Here is a 14,012-nt window from a genome sequence, read left to right as displayed (position 1 = left end):
TGTAGTGTTCCACGTGTCGATGCTTTTGAGAATTCTAGCATTCCTTGTAAGTAGGTATCAGATGAAAAACTTGAAAGTATGGCACATGCAGAAAATAAGACAAGGATTCCAGGATAATTCCTTGTTTCGCCCAACCGGGCTTCATCAGCCGTGTATACTCTGGATTATATAAACGAACATAATGTAATGTAATTTTATGTAAAACTAAGTAACATAAGATAAACATTAAACAATAAATTTACATACCATATTCTTGTGTACCAGAAACATGGAACATGGAACATAATGGATTCAGTCATCACAATAACTGACCAGAAGTTTCTTTATATGAAGAGAGGCAATATTGACTCCAACTGTTCATACAAATGAGCATGTGCACATATCATAGAATCATAGAATTGTCCCTTGGAAGATGATCATGAGGGTCATCTAGCCCAACCCACCACAATGCAGGAATCTTTTGCCAAACGTGGGGCTTGAGCTCACAACCCTGAAATTAAGAGTCTCATGCTCTACCCCCTAAGCTGTAAACATATATCTTATTTTGTCCTCTTCTTTGGTGATCTTTAAGTGGCCGTCCTATCTGCCACTTGAGCCCTTAAGTAGCACTGAATCAAGAAAAGGAAGGGACCTTTTATCATATGTGGTGGGAATGTAGAGAAATTTTTAAAAATTGGGAAACGATATATAATGAATTGAAGAAAATGTTTAAAATGACATTTGTAAAAAAAAAACCAGAAGCATTTCTGTTAGGGATTGTAGGACAAGACCTGCCATGGAAAACAAAGAATTTATTCATGTATGCTACAACAGCGGCAAGAGTCTTGATAGCACAAGGATGGAAGAATGAGGAAACCCTGACAAAGGAACAATGGCAAGAGAAACAGATGAGCTATGCAGAATTGGCTAAACTGATATACAAACTGCGAGATAAGGATAACTATGACTTTAAAGAAGAATGGGAACTTTTTACAAATTACTTAAAAAGACAACAAAATGAACTGCACTCCTTGGCAGGCTTTGAATAAACATACACAAATTTATTGATTGATAATATGGTAGATAGACAATTCTATAATATGCAGAGAATAATGTGTTGAGAAATCAGAGAGAGGAGCTGAAGGAAGTCTCGGGGGGAGAGAGGGTATATTGGGGAGGAGGGAAAGGGGGGAAATAATGAATATGATATGTTTTTGATATTTTGTTATGTTGAAATTGCAAATAAAAACTTTAATTTAAAAAAGTAGCATTGAATCATTCACTATTTTTGCTCTGCTTTCTCTCCCCCCACTCTTCATTTTTCCCTCCTCTAAATTTCTAGGAAATCTCTTTTATTTTTCCATGGTTTGAGCAATTATCACATGACATGAGGCAATCCCCTGAAGTTCTTCATTGCACCATACATTTAAAGCGCCACGATACTACTCCTATTCCCCTCAGAGAACCACAATTCCAAGAGTTCCTGGTGAACAGGGATTGACTGTAAAACCACTCTGGAAGCCTGGGGCACACGCCTATGACGTAAAGTTGCCTCTGAGTATATGAGGATGCCTGAAGTCTCATGGGCTCTGTGGCTGCATGCACACGATACATTGAAAGCACATTACTTCCCCCAAAATAATTTGGGGAACAGTAGTTGAACTAGGAGTTGTAACTGTGAGAGGTAAACCACTGTTCCCAGGATACTTTGCAGGGGGATCAGGTGCTTTAAATATACGTTGTGTACACAGTGTGCCCAGCTACCCTTTAAGCAAAGTAAAAGAAAGAAAGAAAGAAAGAAAGAAAGAAAGAAAGAAAGAAAGAAAGAAAGAAAGAATTTTAAAGGGAGGGATTAGACAAGAAATCCAGAACCCTGTTCCAAAGACTCTAGGCCACATCCTAACAATTCCCAGGGCTGCAGCCTTATGAATTATATCAATTTTTGTAAACAATTTTGTTCTTGAATAACAGCTCAGAGTGAGTGAACCAAATGCCTCTAGTTCAACTCTCCAGCCTATTTCTGAACTCCTTAGGGAAGCCCCTCTCAGCCTCAGCAACCACGCAGCTCATCTGCAACTTGAGGATAATACTTACCCGACCTTGCAGCGCTGCTGCTGCAACAATGACTTCGTGCAACAATGCACGAAAAGCATTTTGAACGCCCAAAAAACAACATTTGCGCACCTTTATCTATGCAAATAATGTTGCCTACCGGTAAGGTTGCGTCCCTCTCTTTTTGCTCACTCTATCCCTCTCCAAGCCCCCAATTTTGACAAAGCTATAATTGTAACGGTTCTGGCGAGGAGGCAAGAATGTGTTTACTGCACAAGAAGAACTCCGGGAGCAGAAAGGCAGTTCACGAACGCCAACTATCAGCTCCATTCTGCCCCCTGCTGGATCCTGGCCATTCGTTTCCAGGGAGAGAAAGTCAGGCGAAAGCTAAGCTCTAGGAGGATCCCTCGCGACCATTTGCACGGGAGACACCAAGAGAGAAGCAGAGGCGGTAAACATTATCCAGACACGGATCCTGGCGCCTTCCAAAAGGGCGAGACCAACCTTTGCAAACCCCGCATTTTGCAGGCGAGCACGACTTCATCGCAGGTGAGCTTATCCTCCTGTTTGCATCCCCTGCTCCAACATGAGCGTGCTTTTTGGGGGGTTGGGGGAGGAAAGAGTGGCAGGTAGGGGGTAAATCTGCAGCTTAGTGGAAACCCCAAGGCAGGGGGGGAGTGTGTGCATCAGATACAGTTGAGGAAACGTCCCCCGCCCTAAAAAGAAGAAAGAGAATTTGACAGGAGAATTTGACAGCTCGTGAGAGAATCAATTCCCGACTTTTATCATCGTTGCCTTTTCTTAAAAAATAGACTGCTCCACATTTGCTTCCGAAGCAGCCAAGGGGGTTGCGGCAGCTTAAAGTCTAGTAACCAATGTATTCTGGCAGAAGCTTTCCTGGGCTAGAGTCCATTCATCGGATTCGTGAAGTGTTCTCCGTAGTATATGGGGGAAGACCATAACAGTGAGGCCACAGAGAAATGCAAGACTGGCAGTCTAAACAGGGATAAGTACGTAGTTAACCGTGGCCATTCACAAAACAGTTGTTGATGGTAATGCATTATCTCGACATGGACAAACTAATGAATCACAGGCCGTTGTTTTAATGGAAAAAACCAATATTAAACAGCACTAAACCTCTTAATGACCTGTTGCCTCCCTCTGCAATTCCTTTGTTCAAGGATGGACACTTTAAAATCAGTTACAAAGTGGTTGAAATGCCCACCCCCAGTTTTTAGATATTGCCGTTACTGATGTCAGAATTGTGTGTTCTTTTGCTTGGAGACTGACTTCTTTGTCTTATGTAGAATGCAGAAGGGTATTTGCTTCTGTGCTGATTCTCTGCTTGCTTTTGTCCAGTTTCGTAACAGTCCCCTTGTCAAATCACCCTCCTTTTATGCCATGTCTTAGTCACCTGATATAATTTGGAGCATGGGTCTTGGTTTCACCCCATTCTGAGGATGTCTGCGCCAGAGAGATCAATGCCTTTTTAAAATGTTGTTTAAAACACAGAGGAAGAAGGAGAGAGTAGAAGAGCGACTCAAGAGTGTCAGCATTTTGTACGAGAATTTTAGCTTTGCGCATTTAGGCTGTGTACGCATTACCAGCTTAAAACACAAGTACATCCTTCTTTAGTTTCCCACCCACCCCAGCCCCCCGCCCAATTCTGATCTGTGCAGGTTTGAAGGGAAATGCATCAAAATGTAAATATTTCATTTTAAAAAGGGCAAGATAGGTGTGGACTTTGGTTAATGTTGTGTGCCTGTCACTTCCCAAATCAGCAGAGGTGGTATATACTGGATGCAGTGTGCACACAGTCTTAAAGTTCTCTGTAGACCTGCACATTTTGCTTTCATCGCCATAAGTGAAAGGGTAACAGACTTTTTAAAACAAGTGAAAGCTGAATATTCAGGCTATATTCAGTCGGAATATCCAACAGGAAGCCAGGTGTGCGCTTCTGGCCCCCACCCCCACCCTGGCCACTCTTGCTTGGTTGCCCTGACGGATGACCTCGGGGAGAGAGTCAGGGAATGTGACCCTGTTGTTCCCACCACATTTCTCAGCTGCCTTTTGATACCATAGCTGCAATATTGGTGTTGCATACATATCACTGAAGGCAGCTGATGCGCAAATGTTTCATGCATGCGCATTACTGTGGAAATTGCCCTTACGAAGAAGGCTTTTGTGGCAGCAACAATGGCAGGAAGAAATATATAAATTGGTCCCCTTAAGATGTCACAGGGGTCTGCTTGCTAAATCAGCATTATTTCTTTAATGCCACTCTTGCAATTGCTAACGTGTGTGAATTGCTCCTCTGTCGGCTAGGGCTAGGCCCTTGGTGTGATGATGCTGCTCTTTTTCTCTTTCCTATCTTGTTGTTCTTTTAGAATATGTTACCATCCCCTCTGGAACCAAGGGTGTTCCTGCTAGTACTGCAACATTAGAACAAATTGAGCAATCCCATGTAGAATGGCAAGTGAGAGTAGAACTGGAGTCTATTCAGCCTCTGTTAAAATGCTAAGCAGGCCCCAAAGAAGGAACTGCTCTTGCTGCTACAGGTGAGAATGGAGGCTTCTTAGGTTTTTAACATATTTGGAGAGGAGACGACATAAGAAACTCGTCACAATTCTTGTATATTAAATACAGAGTGACCGCAGTGGAGCCATATAGCTCAGGGCTGCCAACCAGCAGCCTAAATCGGTTTGAGAGTTTGCAGGTATTACTGAACAGAGCCGGGAAGATAACACCTCCTTTCAGGTAAAGAGACGCCATCCACTCGTGGGTGCTACCAGTGCGTCCTGAGACAAAATGTTGCAGTGCAGAGTGCTCCTAGTCAAGTTGCCAGCCGCACCCTTTTTCAGGATGCTGCATTCTGTCACACCCGCTGACAGCCAGGTAACATTCTGTGTCCACTGTGTCTGCTTAGTTCTCTTTTGGCTGGTCATTTTGGGGGCATGGGGGAGCAAGGGGTCCTTATTAGAGTTTTTTGTGCTTCTGCAAACCTCAAGGTTCCCTTAAGCCTCCCGCTTTTGTGTGAATGGTACCAGCTAGGCCACATAAGTATAGGAACTTGGAGGATGAGTTGCCTAATATGTATGGAACATAGCTCCCACTGCAGACTGGTGGTGGCAGCAGAGAAGGGGCGTGGCGCCGTTCTGTAGAGAGCATACATGTGCATGTCATGAGCAGCCTCTGGTTCCGCCTTGTTCTGCTCATCCCCTGCTTACTAAGTCCATTATCCTCTCTTTTGTCCAGAAATGTCCACCACTGTAACAGAATGCGGAAACGTGAGGATCATCTCAAAAGTCGTTCAGCCAGGCCAGCAGGAAGCAGGCACAGCAAATACGTCAGGAACTACTGTCACTGTATCACACGGTGCATCAACCTATAGCAAAAACACCAAGAATGTGCTTCCCAAGGCCCTTGGGGTAAGGCCCTATAGGCTTGTCAAACTAGGCCCAAATCCTGGAGGGACCCAATGTTCAGTCTCTATAAGGTAGCTTTCTATGTTCCTGATAGTGATGAGGGAGGTGATTGGAAACAGAACAATTTGTAGGCAACTCTAACATGTGGAGAAGGAAAGTGGGGGTGAAGCTGGCAAGGGTTATAGCACTTGTCCACGATTACTGATCCACAATACCATTGTTCTTCCCCTCCAGACTGTGCAGATCGTCGTGGGGGCTATAGAGATATGTTTTGGAGTTGCCCTGACAGTAGCACAAGAAGATTCAAAGACCCTGACTGTGAAGAGTGGGCTCTACTTCTGGTTCGGGATCTTGGTAAGCAGACTTTGGCTGAGAGGCTTGGAGGCTCTTTCACCTACCAAAGCTTCTGGGGAGGCCTCTCTAATTTTAGACACAGAGGCCTAGAGCCACAAAGAGGCTGAATCCTAAACCAAGGTAACCATTTCCCTTTGGGGTATCCATGTTGGTGTCTTGTAGCAAAAACAACAATGAATCGTGCAGCACCTTAAAAGGCTAACAGAAATATTATGGCAGAAGCTTTTGTGGGTTACAATCCACAAAAGCTTCTGCCATAAAAAATTGTTGGTCCTTGAGGTGCACCAAGACATGAGGTACTCATCACCCCTGCCTGTGGCCTTATCGTCTTCCAAAGCAACTACTCTAAGTATTCCCAACTTAAGAATGGAAAGTGAAATACTGGTGGACAACAAAAGAGGTTTAAAGACTCTCTCAAGGCAAATCTTTAAAAATGTAGTATAAGCACTGATAACTGGGAAACACAGACCTGCAAGCACTCCAATTGGAGAACAGCCTTTACCAAAGGTGTCGTGGACTTTGAAGAAGCATGAAAAGGGCTAAGAGGAAGGCATGTTTGGCAAACCCTCACTGTGATCAAATCCCACCCAGAAACCTATGTCCCCACTGTGGAAGGACATGTGGATCCAGAACTGGCCTCCACACGGACTCACTGTTAAGACCGTTTTCATGGAAAACAATCTTACTCAGCCACGAGTGATCGCCAAAGAAGAAAACTCAACACTCCTGCCTGTGGTCTGCCCAAGTGTTTGTTCTGCTGCAAATCTATTTGGGGAGATGCCATTCTGTCTAATAGGTACTTGCATCTTCTTCACAAATGACAATGTTTGTTTAATACTCAAGCTTAGGACTCTTTACAGAGGTAGCTTTTGAGTTGGTTCACATGTTACTAACCTCAGTTGGTAATGTAAAAAAGCCTCTGGTTGGCGTGAGCTTAGGAGGTGGTGGGGTTAGAGAAGGTTTTGGCCTTTCTGACCAATGCAACCTGACTTGAGAGTCTCTGTGTTCTAGTTTCTGTATGGAATGAGACTCAGCCTGATGACTGTTCTTGGTTTTTCCTTCCCTTTGTAGCTCCTGATCTCTGGGTCATTGTTGGTAGAAATGGAGAAAAGAGATCTTCAATGGCTGGTAAATATTCTCCTGAGTATCTTTTTCGAAAAATTGACATGATAAAGGTGTGTCTAAAGCTGTTGCCAATACGTCTTCAGGATTGTTTGCTGGGCAAACAGATCCTTGGTTTGTTCTGGCCAAGGCCTTAAGAAGACAAAGTTCAAATAAATATAATTGTTGTCATGGAGGCAAGGTGAAGTTCCTGAGAGGTGGTCAGGTTATTTTCATAGGATATGTGAGTCAGTTTAACAATTCTCTAATACAATCATAATGTTTACGATGTTGTGAGAAAGTCCAAATTTGGGACATTCACTGCAGTGTATCACAGGCAATCTGCCTAGCACAGGGGTGAGGAAAATGTAGTCCTCCAAATGTTCTTGGACTACAAGTCCCAACATCCCTGACCATTGGCCATTTGGGTTGGGGCTGATGGGAATAACAACATCTGGAGGGCCACAGCTTCTCCATCTGTGGCCTTAAAAAAAACTTGTGAATCTTGGCAATCAGGAAAGCAAACTTCTAGAGCACAGGGATCGCTCAGGAATGCATATGTAGGGCTCCAAAGAAATCAAGGCTGTAAATTATGAGACCAACTATAAGTGATTACTTTTCAGAGACATGGAAGTGATGTAATAGAGCAACTCTTGATTTATTTTATTTCAATGTACTGATATAGGTGAAAGCTAGTTCCGCTGCCAACTTGCTAGTTTGTGTTGCTGCACTGGTTGCTGTAATCCTCCATAGTACTGAGATTGCACAAACCCATCAACAAGGAGATTTGTGTGACGATTCTGATATGCGTTATGGTTATTGCTTCGGTTCTGTTCAGGTAAGTTTTTCCCCATCTCTTCATGTGCATGTAGTAGCAGTCCATAATTTTCTAAAAGTCATCTGATTCAGCAAAGGCTTCAGGCATCTAGAGACTCTTCAGAACTGTTTTGTGCCTAAATGAAATAATTCTGCCTTACCATTGAGTTATAGGAAACTGAAAATGGCTAATTCACAAGTGAGAGGCTCTACTAACCCTCACAAGACTTTGTCAGTGACCAACAAGGAGCATAAAGACATCCTGTCTCTGTCATTCAAGAGTGGGGATAATGTGATATCCCCTTTCCCTCTGATGTCTAGAAATGTATGTGAGGTACTTTTGTGAAAGAGAAAAATAAGAAGGGGGGGGGAGAGAGAGAGAAAGAGAGAGAGATCCTAGATTGGGAATCTGTGGTGCATTTAAGACAAAATAAAGGAAGGGCTTGAATCGTGCTAAAAACTCCCAGTGGATCAAAATTTATTTTGTATAATTTTTTTTTTTTTGGTGTGATATTTTAGCACAATATGGAGACATATTGCACCTGTCTGTGGATTAGATGCAAAGAACAGCTGCCTCAATCACCTTTTCAACTTCAAACAAACAAAATTAAAGAAGTGTCCAAATGAGGCAATGAAATAATAATAATAATAATAATTTATTTATACCCCAGCCACTCTGGGCAGCTCCCAACAGATTAAAAACAGAATGAAACATCAAACATTAAAAACTTTCCTAAACAGGGCTGCCTTCAGATGTCTTCTAAAAGTCAGATAGTTGTTTATTTCCTTGACATCTGATGGGAGGGTGTTACCCAGGACGGACGTCACTTCTGAGAAGGCCCTCTGCCTGGTTCCTTGTAACCTCACTTCTCACAGTGAGGGAACCGCCAGAAGGCCCTTGGCGCTGGACTTCAGTGTCCAGGCTGAACAATGAGGGTGGAGATGCTCCTTCAGGTATACTGGGCCGAGGTTAGTGGCAAGCTTGGAAAGAATAGTGGTGGTGTTTTATTGAGCTACTTAGTATGGGGTTGGCCTTGAAGAAATGTCACTTGGTGCAAAATGATGCAGCCAGACTTCTCATTGGGATTTGCTGTATCAAGCGTATCATTCCAGCTGCATTGTTACCAAGTCAGGGTGGTGGTGCTATCCGGGATGCCTGAAGGATCACTTCATCCCACAGCTGCCTGCCCATGTACACTCAAGTCTGCCCCTGAGGTCCATGTACTTTCTGCCTTTCAGAGCCTTTTCAGTTATAGCATTGCTGCTTTGGGGTGACCTTTCAAAAGGGGGCTGCCTTGGCCTGAACTGTGCCTGTCTTTCAGCTGGAGATCAAAATCTGATGTTTTGAATGAGCTGTCAGGCTAGAATGGTGTTAACTGGATATGCTTTGGTTTTGATGTAGTTGTGCCATTTTCTTGATGCAAATATATAGATTAAAAGTTATTTTGCATTGTCTTAACATACTACATCTCTTTGGGTCCTGGCGGATCAAAAGCATGGAGTATCAGTACTGAAAATAAATAAAAGCGAGCTAGTTACCATTCCAGTAGGCACAGAAATAGGAAACATTATCAAAGGGAAAATGCACTAGCCTACATAAAATGTAGTTGAGGGAAATAATTGATTGATGCCTGGCGGTTATAGTTCCTTAATTATATAATGTGTGTACAGGTCTCTTGCTATAAAAAAAAGACATAATGTACATGGTTCTTTGGATTTGAAGGTTTATTCCTCCCATGTTTTCCTGCCAAGGGTCCAGCTATTAAATCCTGCTTATGTGATTGGACCCCAAGTATCTGTTTTTTCTGGAGTAAGGGTAGAAGATGGGCGAGGGGAGCTCCTTTGCAATCTTCCTAATTCTCAGGAATGAAGTTAAGGTTATTTAGGAATATTCCTAAATTATGCCTTCCAACAAGGTCTAGAACAAACATTTAATGGAAAGTAATGGAAAACAGTGTGCACACGACACTAGACGCAATCTATTATCTATCCTGTCCTTTCTTATGATGCACTTTGTATGCACTTTTCACCTCAAACCAGCTTCAGTTGATTAAAAGGACAACCTGGCTGTGTTTTAAACTAGTCATGTGTACACAGCCTAAGTCAACCTTTCAACCGTTAGGCTTCAGCATGGAGACCCTCTTTCGATTTGTTCATCTCACTGTTCCTGGAGGATTTTGTGTATCTTCTTCAGATCTTTCAAATCGGTGTTACTGAAAGAGACCTCACAGGACTTAGCTGCTTTGGAAGGTTAACTCTTGCACTTCCAAGCAATTGGGTTTTGATTGTGCTTTCAGTTCTGGAGCTGTATAAATAGCAACCCGTGCAACTGTTTCTTGCCTTTTCCCACAGACGCTGATATATGGTCTGAACGCGGTGTTTATCATCTTTTCGGTTCTTGAACTGTGCATAGCTGTCGCTGCCCTGGTAGTTGGATCCAGATCTGCACAACAACAACTCTATCGGCAGATGGTGAGGGTGAATCCCTGCCTTTTTCTGTCACAGGTTTGCTGTGGCTGGGAAAAACCCACCCCTAAATCCTCACTCAGCTATGTGGAAAGAAAATCATAAGCTTGGTAGTAGCCTGCAAATTTCAAATGTGTTCTCTCCTCCCTCCCTGACATGGCTTTGACTTATGCCCTTTTCCCATCAAATATTGAACAGAATCTGATCTCAATGTAATAATTTCAATTTTTTGTGATCCTCACTTTCCCTCTTGGCAGGGATTTCAGTGGTACCTGGCTCTCCCCTGAAAGGGCTGGCTCCTACATTTCTCTTAGAATAATGGAAGGAGGCAAAAGTTGTGTCTGGGTAGAGGATGGGTAAAGCTTGCAGAGAACAATTACCAACTTTGCTCTTCTTGTTTTTTCCAGGCATCGTGATAAGGCTTCTCTTGGCACTTCTTTTCTTGGCACACCATTTGCAGCAATTATAGAGGTCTCTCTTGCTTAGAGCTACGCAGCTGTGAACTTCTTGCAGATACTTCACCTTTTCCAAGATGGACTGCAGGAATCCTGCTAATCTCTTGCCTGGCTTTCTTTAGAAAGAGAAAACAAACTATAAACTTGCCTGTGACCCTCCTCTATGGATCCTGCCACATAAGCTGAAAAGAAGGTTTTCCAAATCCAAGACTTCTCTTCACTTTTGTGCATTATCAAGAAAGGGAAATCTCTGTACCTTTTAAAAAGTTTCCATTTGGGGGCTTTCCTGTGTGTTACTGGAAGACAACAGTCTGATCTCTAAATTCTCCTGGGTTTGGTGAAGAGAGAGAGCCCAAACAGATTGTCTGCGCTTATTCCAACATGAAATTTAGGTTTGTGGTAATGAAATGGACACTGTGGTGATGATGAGACTCATATAAGCGCACACTATATTGGAAGGGAAAGTGCTGTGAATTTTTTGAGAAAATATCTAGCTCTTTGAGCTGGTTAGAAAACTGCTTGTGGATCTTCCTGCAGGGAAAACTGATGTGGGTTTTTATTGAATGCACAACACATATTCTTCCACAGGAACAGTTCACAGCAAATCAAGCATTCTCACACTGGAAAACATTTCATCAGCATCTCAGCCTGTCTGCAACCAGAGAAGAAAGATAGATTAAGTCTTCGCCCACATACCAAACGCTATATCCCTTTCATTCTTCAGGTTGCCCTGGTACCCGAATGCAGCAGTCTTGTACACACCTGGGAGTACATCACATTGAACCCAATTGACCTCTAAGTAGACATGCATACAATTGCACTGTAATGCTGCAATCTTATGGACGCTTAATCTCGGAATAAATACCAGTGAAGAATGTGACTTCTTTCTGAGTGTATAGAATCAGGGGCAGTTAAGGGAAGAAGAACACAATGTTCTCTTTTACCTCTCCAGAGCACAATCAGACTTTCCGATGGGCTTCTGAACCACAGCATGCAAATGGCTCAGTCCCTGGCATCTCCAGACAGAAACTACTGTCTGAAACCTTGAAAATCTGCTCTCTGTCACTTTAGACAATAATGAGCTAGAAAGGTCAACATTCTGACTGATATGAAAAAGCTTCCCATCTTCCTACATGTTGATTCCCCTTGGTTCCCATAGCGATGTTTCTTAGACAGCTGAAAACCTGCCTGAGGTAAGATTATGATAGCTCACCTCTACTGTAACTGGGAGGCAGTTACTTCATGAAAGTACTCAATAGATTATGAAAGAGATGCTGTTTAAAAAAAGTTATGCAGAAACCTCATCTGGAGGCTTAAAGGTTGATATTTGAAAGAGAGAGAGATCTGCTTAAATTTGTTTACTTTTGTTACAGTATAAAAAGGGATGGGATCAAAGAGTAGTAAGATGCACTGATGATGTATTGCATTTGTAACAACTGAGATGTTGACCAAAGTGCAATAGATAGGACAGTGTGACAGATTCCGTATTCATAGCATGCAAACATGTTTGTCAAAGCTTGTCCACATTGTGATATCATACAGTATTATTTCCAGAGGCAGAAAAAATGTTTAAATCTTTGTGGGGCAGTTTGGGCAATCAGCAGAATGAAGTCAAAAGGGCTGTTTCTGGGGGACAAGGTTGAATAGTTCTTCCTAAGGTGCTAGTTTTCTAGTTGCAAGGAATTGTTCAGCTTGGGGAGCATTCAAGAATGCCAGTGTGATCACCACTCTACATCCTAAGAGCATACCTACCAGGTAGGGAACGCGTAGTGCTGTGGTCTAAACCACTGAGCCCCTTCGGGTTGCTGATTGGAAGGTTGGCGGTTCAAATCCCCGCGACAGGGTGAGCTCTTGTTGCTCTGTCCCAGCTCCTGCCAACCTAGCAGTTCAAAAGCACACCAGTGTAAGTAGATAAATAGGTACTGCTGTGACGGTAAGGTATACGGCGTTGCCATGCGCTCTGACTTCCGTCATGGCAGCGCTTTAGACGTGCTGGCCACATGACCTGGAAAGCTGTCTATAAACAAACGCTGGCTTCCTTCACCTGAAAGCGAGATTAGCGCCACACCATATTGTCACCTTTGACTGGACTTAGCCGTCCAGGGGTCCTTTACCTTTTTTTACCTACCAGGATAGGCTTTATAACTTGATTTCTCAGTGAATTCACTGTGCTGGGTGTAGGCAGGCCATCCTCTCAGACATATTATTGTTATAGAAAAAAGAGCCCAGAGTCCATATAATGATTGTGCACACTTTAGGAGATATCATCATCATCATTATTATTTATTGGATTTATATACTGCCCTATACCTGGAGATCTCAGGGCAGTTCACAGAACAAAATCAAAATGAAAAACCACAAAATATATGATCAAAATAAAAACAGCCCATGCGTTAGTTTTTCTATTTTTATCATTTTTTATAGCAGTGAAACTGAAGAGCAAACACTTGTTTTAACAGAAAATACCAATAAAAGAGAGCCTTTCAATTTATAACCAAGTATATAAAGATGAATTGTTGCATCCATTTAAAGTATGTATGGAAATAAGCTGCTATCCTAAACTACTGCACATATATTTTTTTGGAGAAATATATTGCTGGCGTTGTGTGTTTATCAGAATCTTTTTGTGCCTAGTCCAAATCAACTTTCTAGTTTTTATATAGTATCTCAGGTCTGATTATTGAATTGAATGTTGTTATACATCACCTGCCATGTGCCTTCTTCATTCAGACTAAAATATCTTTGTCATTTGGTGTGTGAAGTGGTTTGTTAATAAATTTCAATGCTTCCCTGTGGTTTGTTCTTTTATGGATGCTCGTGTGCAGATTCTGCTACTTCTGTGGTGTTCAGATCTATAAATGAAATGTTTATGATTAAAATTAGTGCTGCTGAGAGTTACAGTGAAAACATTAGAGTCTCCACTCCTTTTTATGCTAAAGTAAAAGAACTTGTAGATTGCGGCCAAATTTCCTTTTAATAAATAAATCATAACAGTCCCTTTAAGACAGTTTGCATACAAGGGTTATCTAGTCCAACCCCTGCAATGCACTGGCGGGTGTGTGACAGTCATCAAGGGCTATTTTATTTTTTAAATCTTTTTATTTATTTATTTTATTCATTTTTCGGTCATTTCAATGCGCTGCAAAAAGGTGAACTTCCAACCCTTTTGAGTTCCATGCATTTCCGATGCTGTTGCCCCGCATGTGAAGAATCACACCAAATACAACCGGAAACCGGAAGTTTTGTTACGGAACGGGTAAGACCGTATCTCTTCGCAGCCGAAGGGCAATTGGCCAATTGCGGTCAAATGGCCGTCTCCGCCCACGTTTCCCTCACGCGCCTGGGCAAGGCAAGCCACTCGCGT

General features: G+C 42.5%; 1 protein-coding gene across 1 annotated transcript; it reads left to right on the top strand.

Annotated features, from left to right (window-relative positions):
• Window positions 1-2,421: 2,421 nt before the first annotated feature.
• LOC307213533 (membrane-spanning 4-domains subfamily A member 15-like) lies at window positions 2,422-13,443 on the top strand. The gene is made up of 7 exons (XM_079971479.1): window positions 2,422-2,580; window positions 5,287-5,459; window positions 5,691-5,810; window positions 6,882-6,938; window positions 7,597-7,749; window positions 10,080-10,199; window positions 10,601-13,443. The coding sequence occupies exons 2-7, from the start codon at window positions 5,289-5,291 to the stop codon at window positions 10,607-10,609; spliced, it is 630 nt and encodes a 209-aa protein (XP_079827605.1). The 5' UTR covers window positions 2,422-2,580; window positions 5,287-5,288; the 3' UTR covers window positions 10,610-13,443.
• Window positions 13,444-14,012: the final 569 nt, after the last annotated feature.

Source organism: Podarcis cretensis (assembly GCF_951804945.1).
Source record: "Podarcis cretensis genome assembly, chromosome: 1".
NCBI lineage: Eukaryota > Metazoa > Chordata > Lepidosauria > Squamata > Lacertidae > Podarcis > Podarcis cretensis.
Note: the sequence above shows the minus strand (reverse complement) of the source record. Positions and strands in the feature narration are given on the sequence as shown.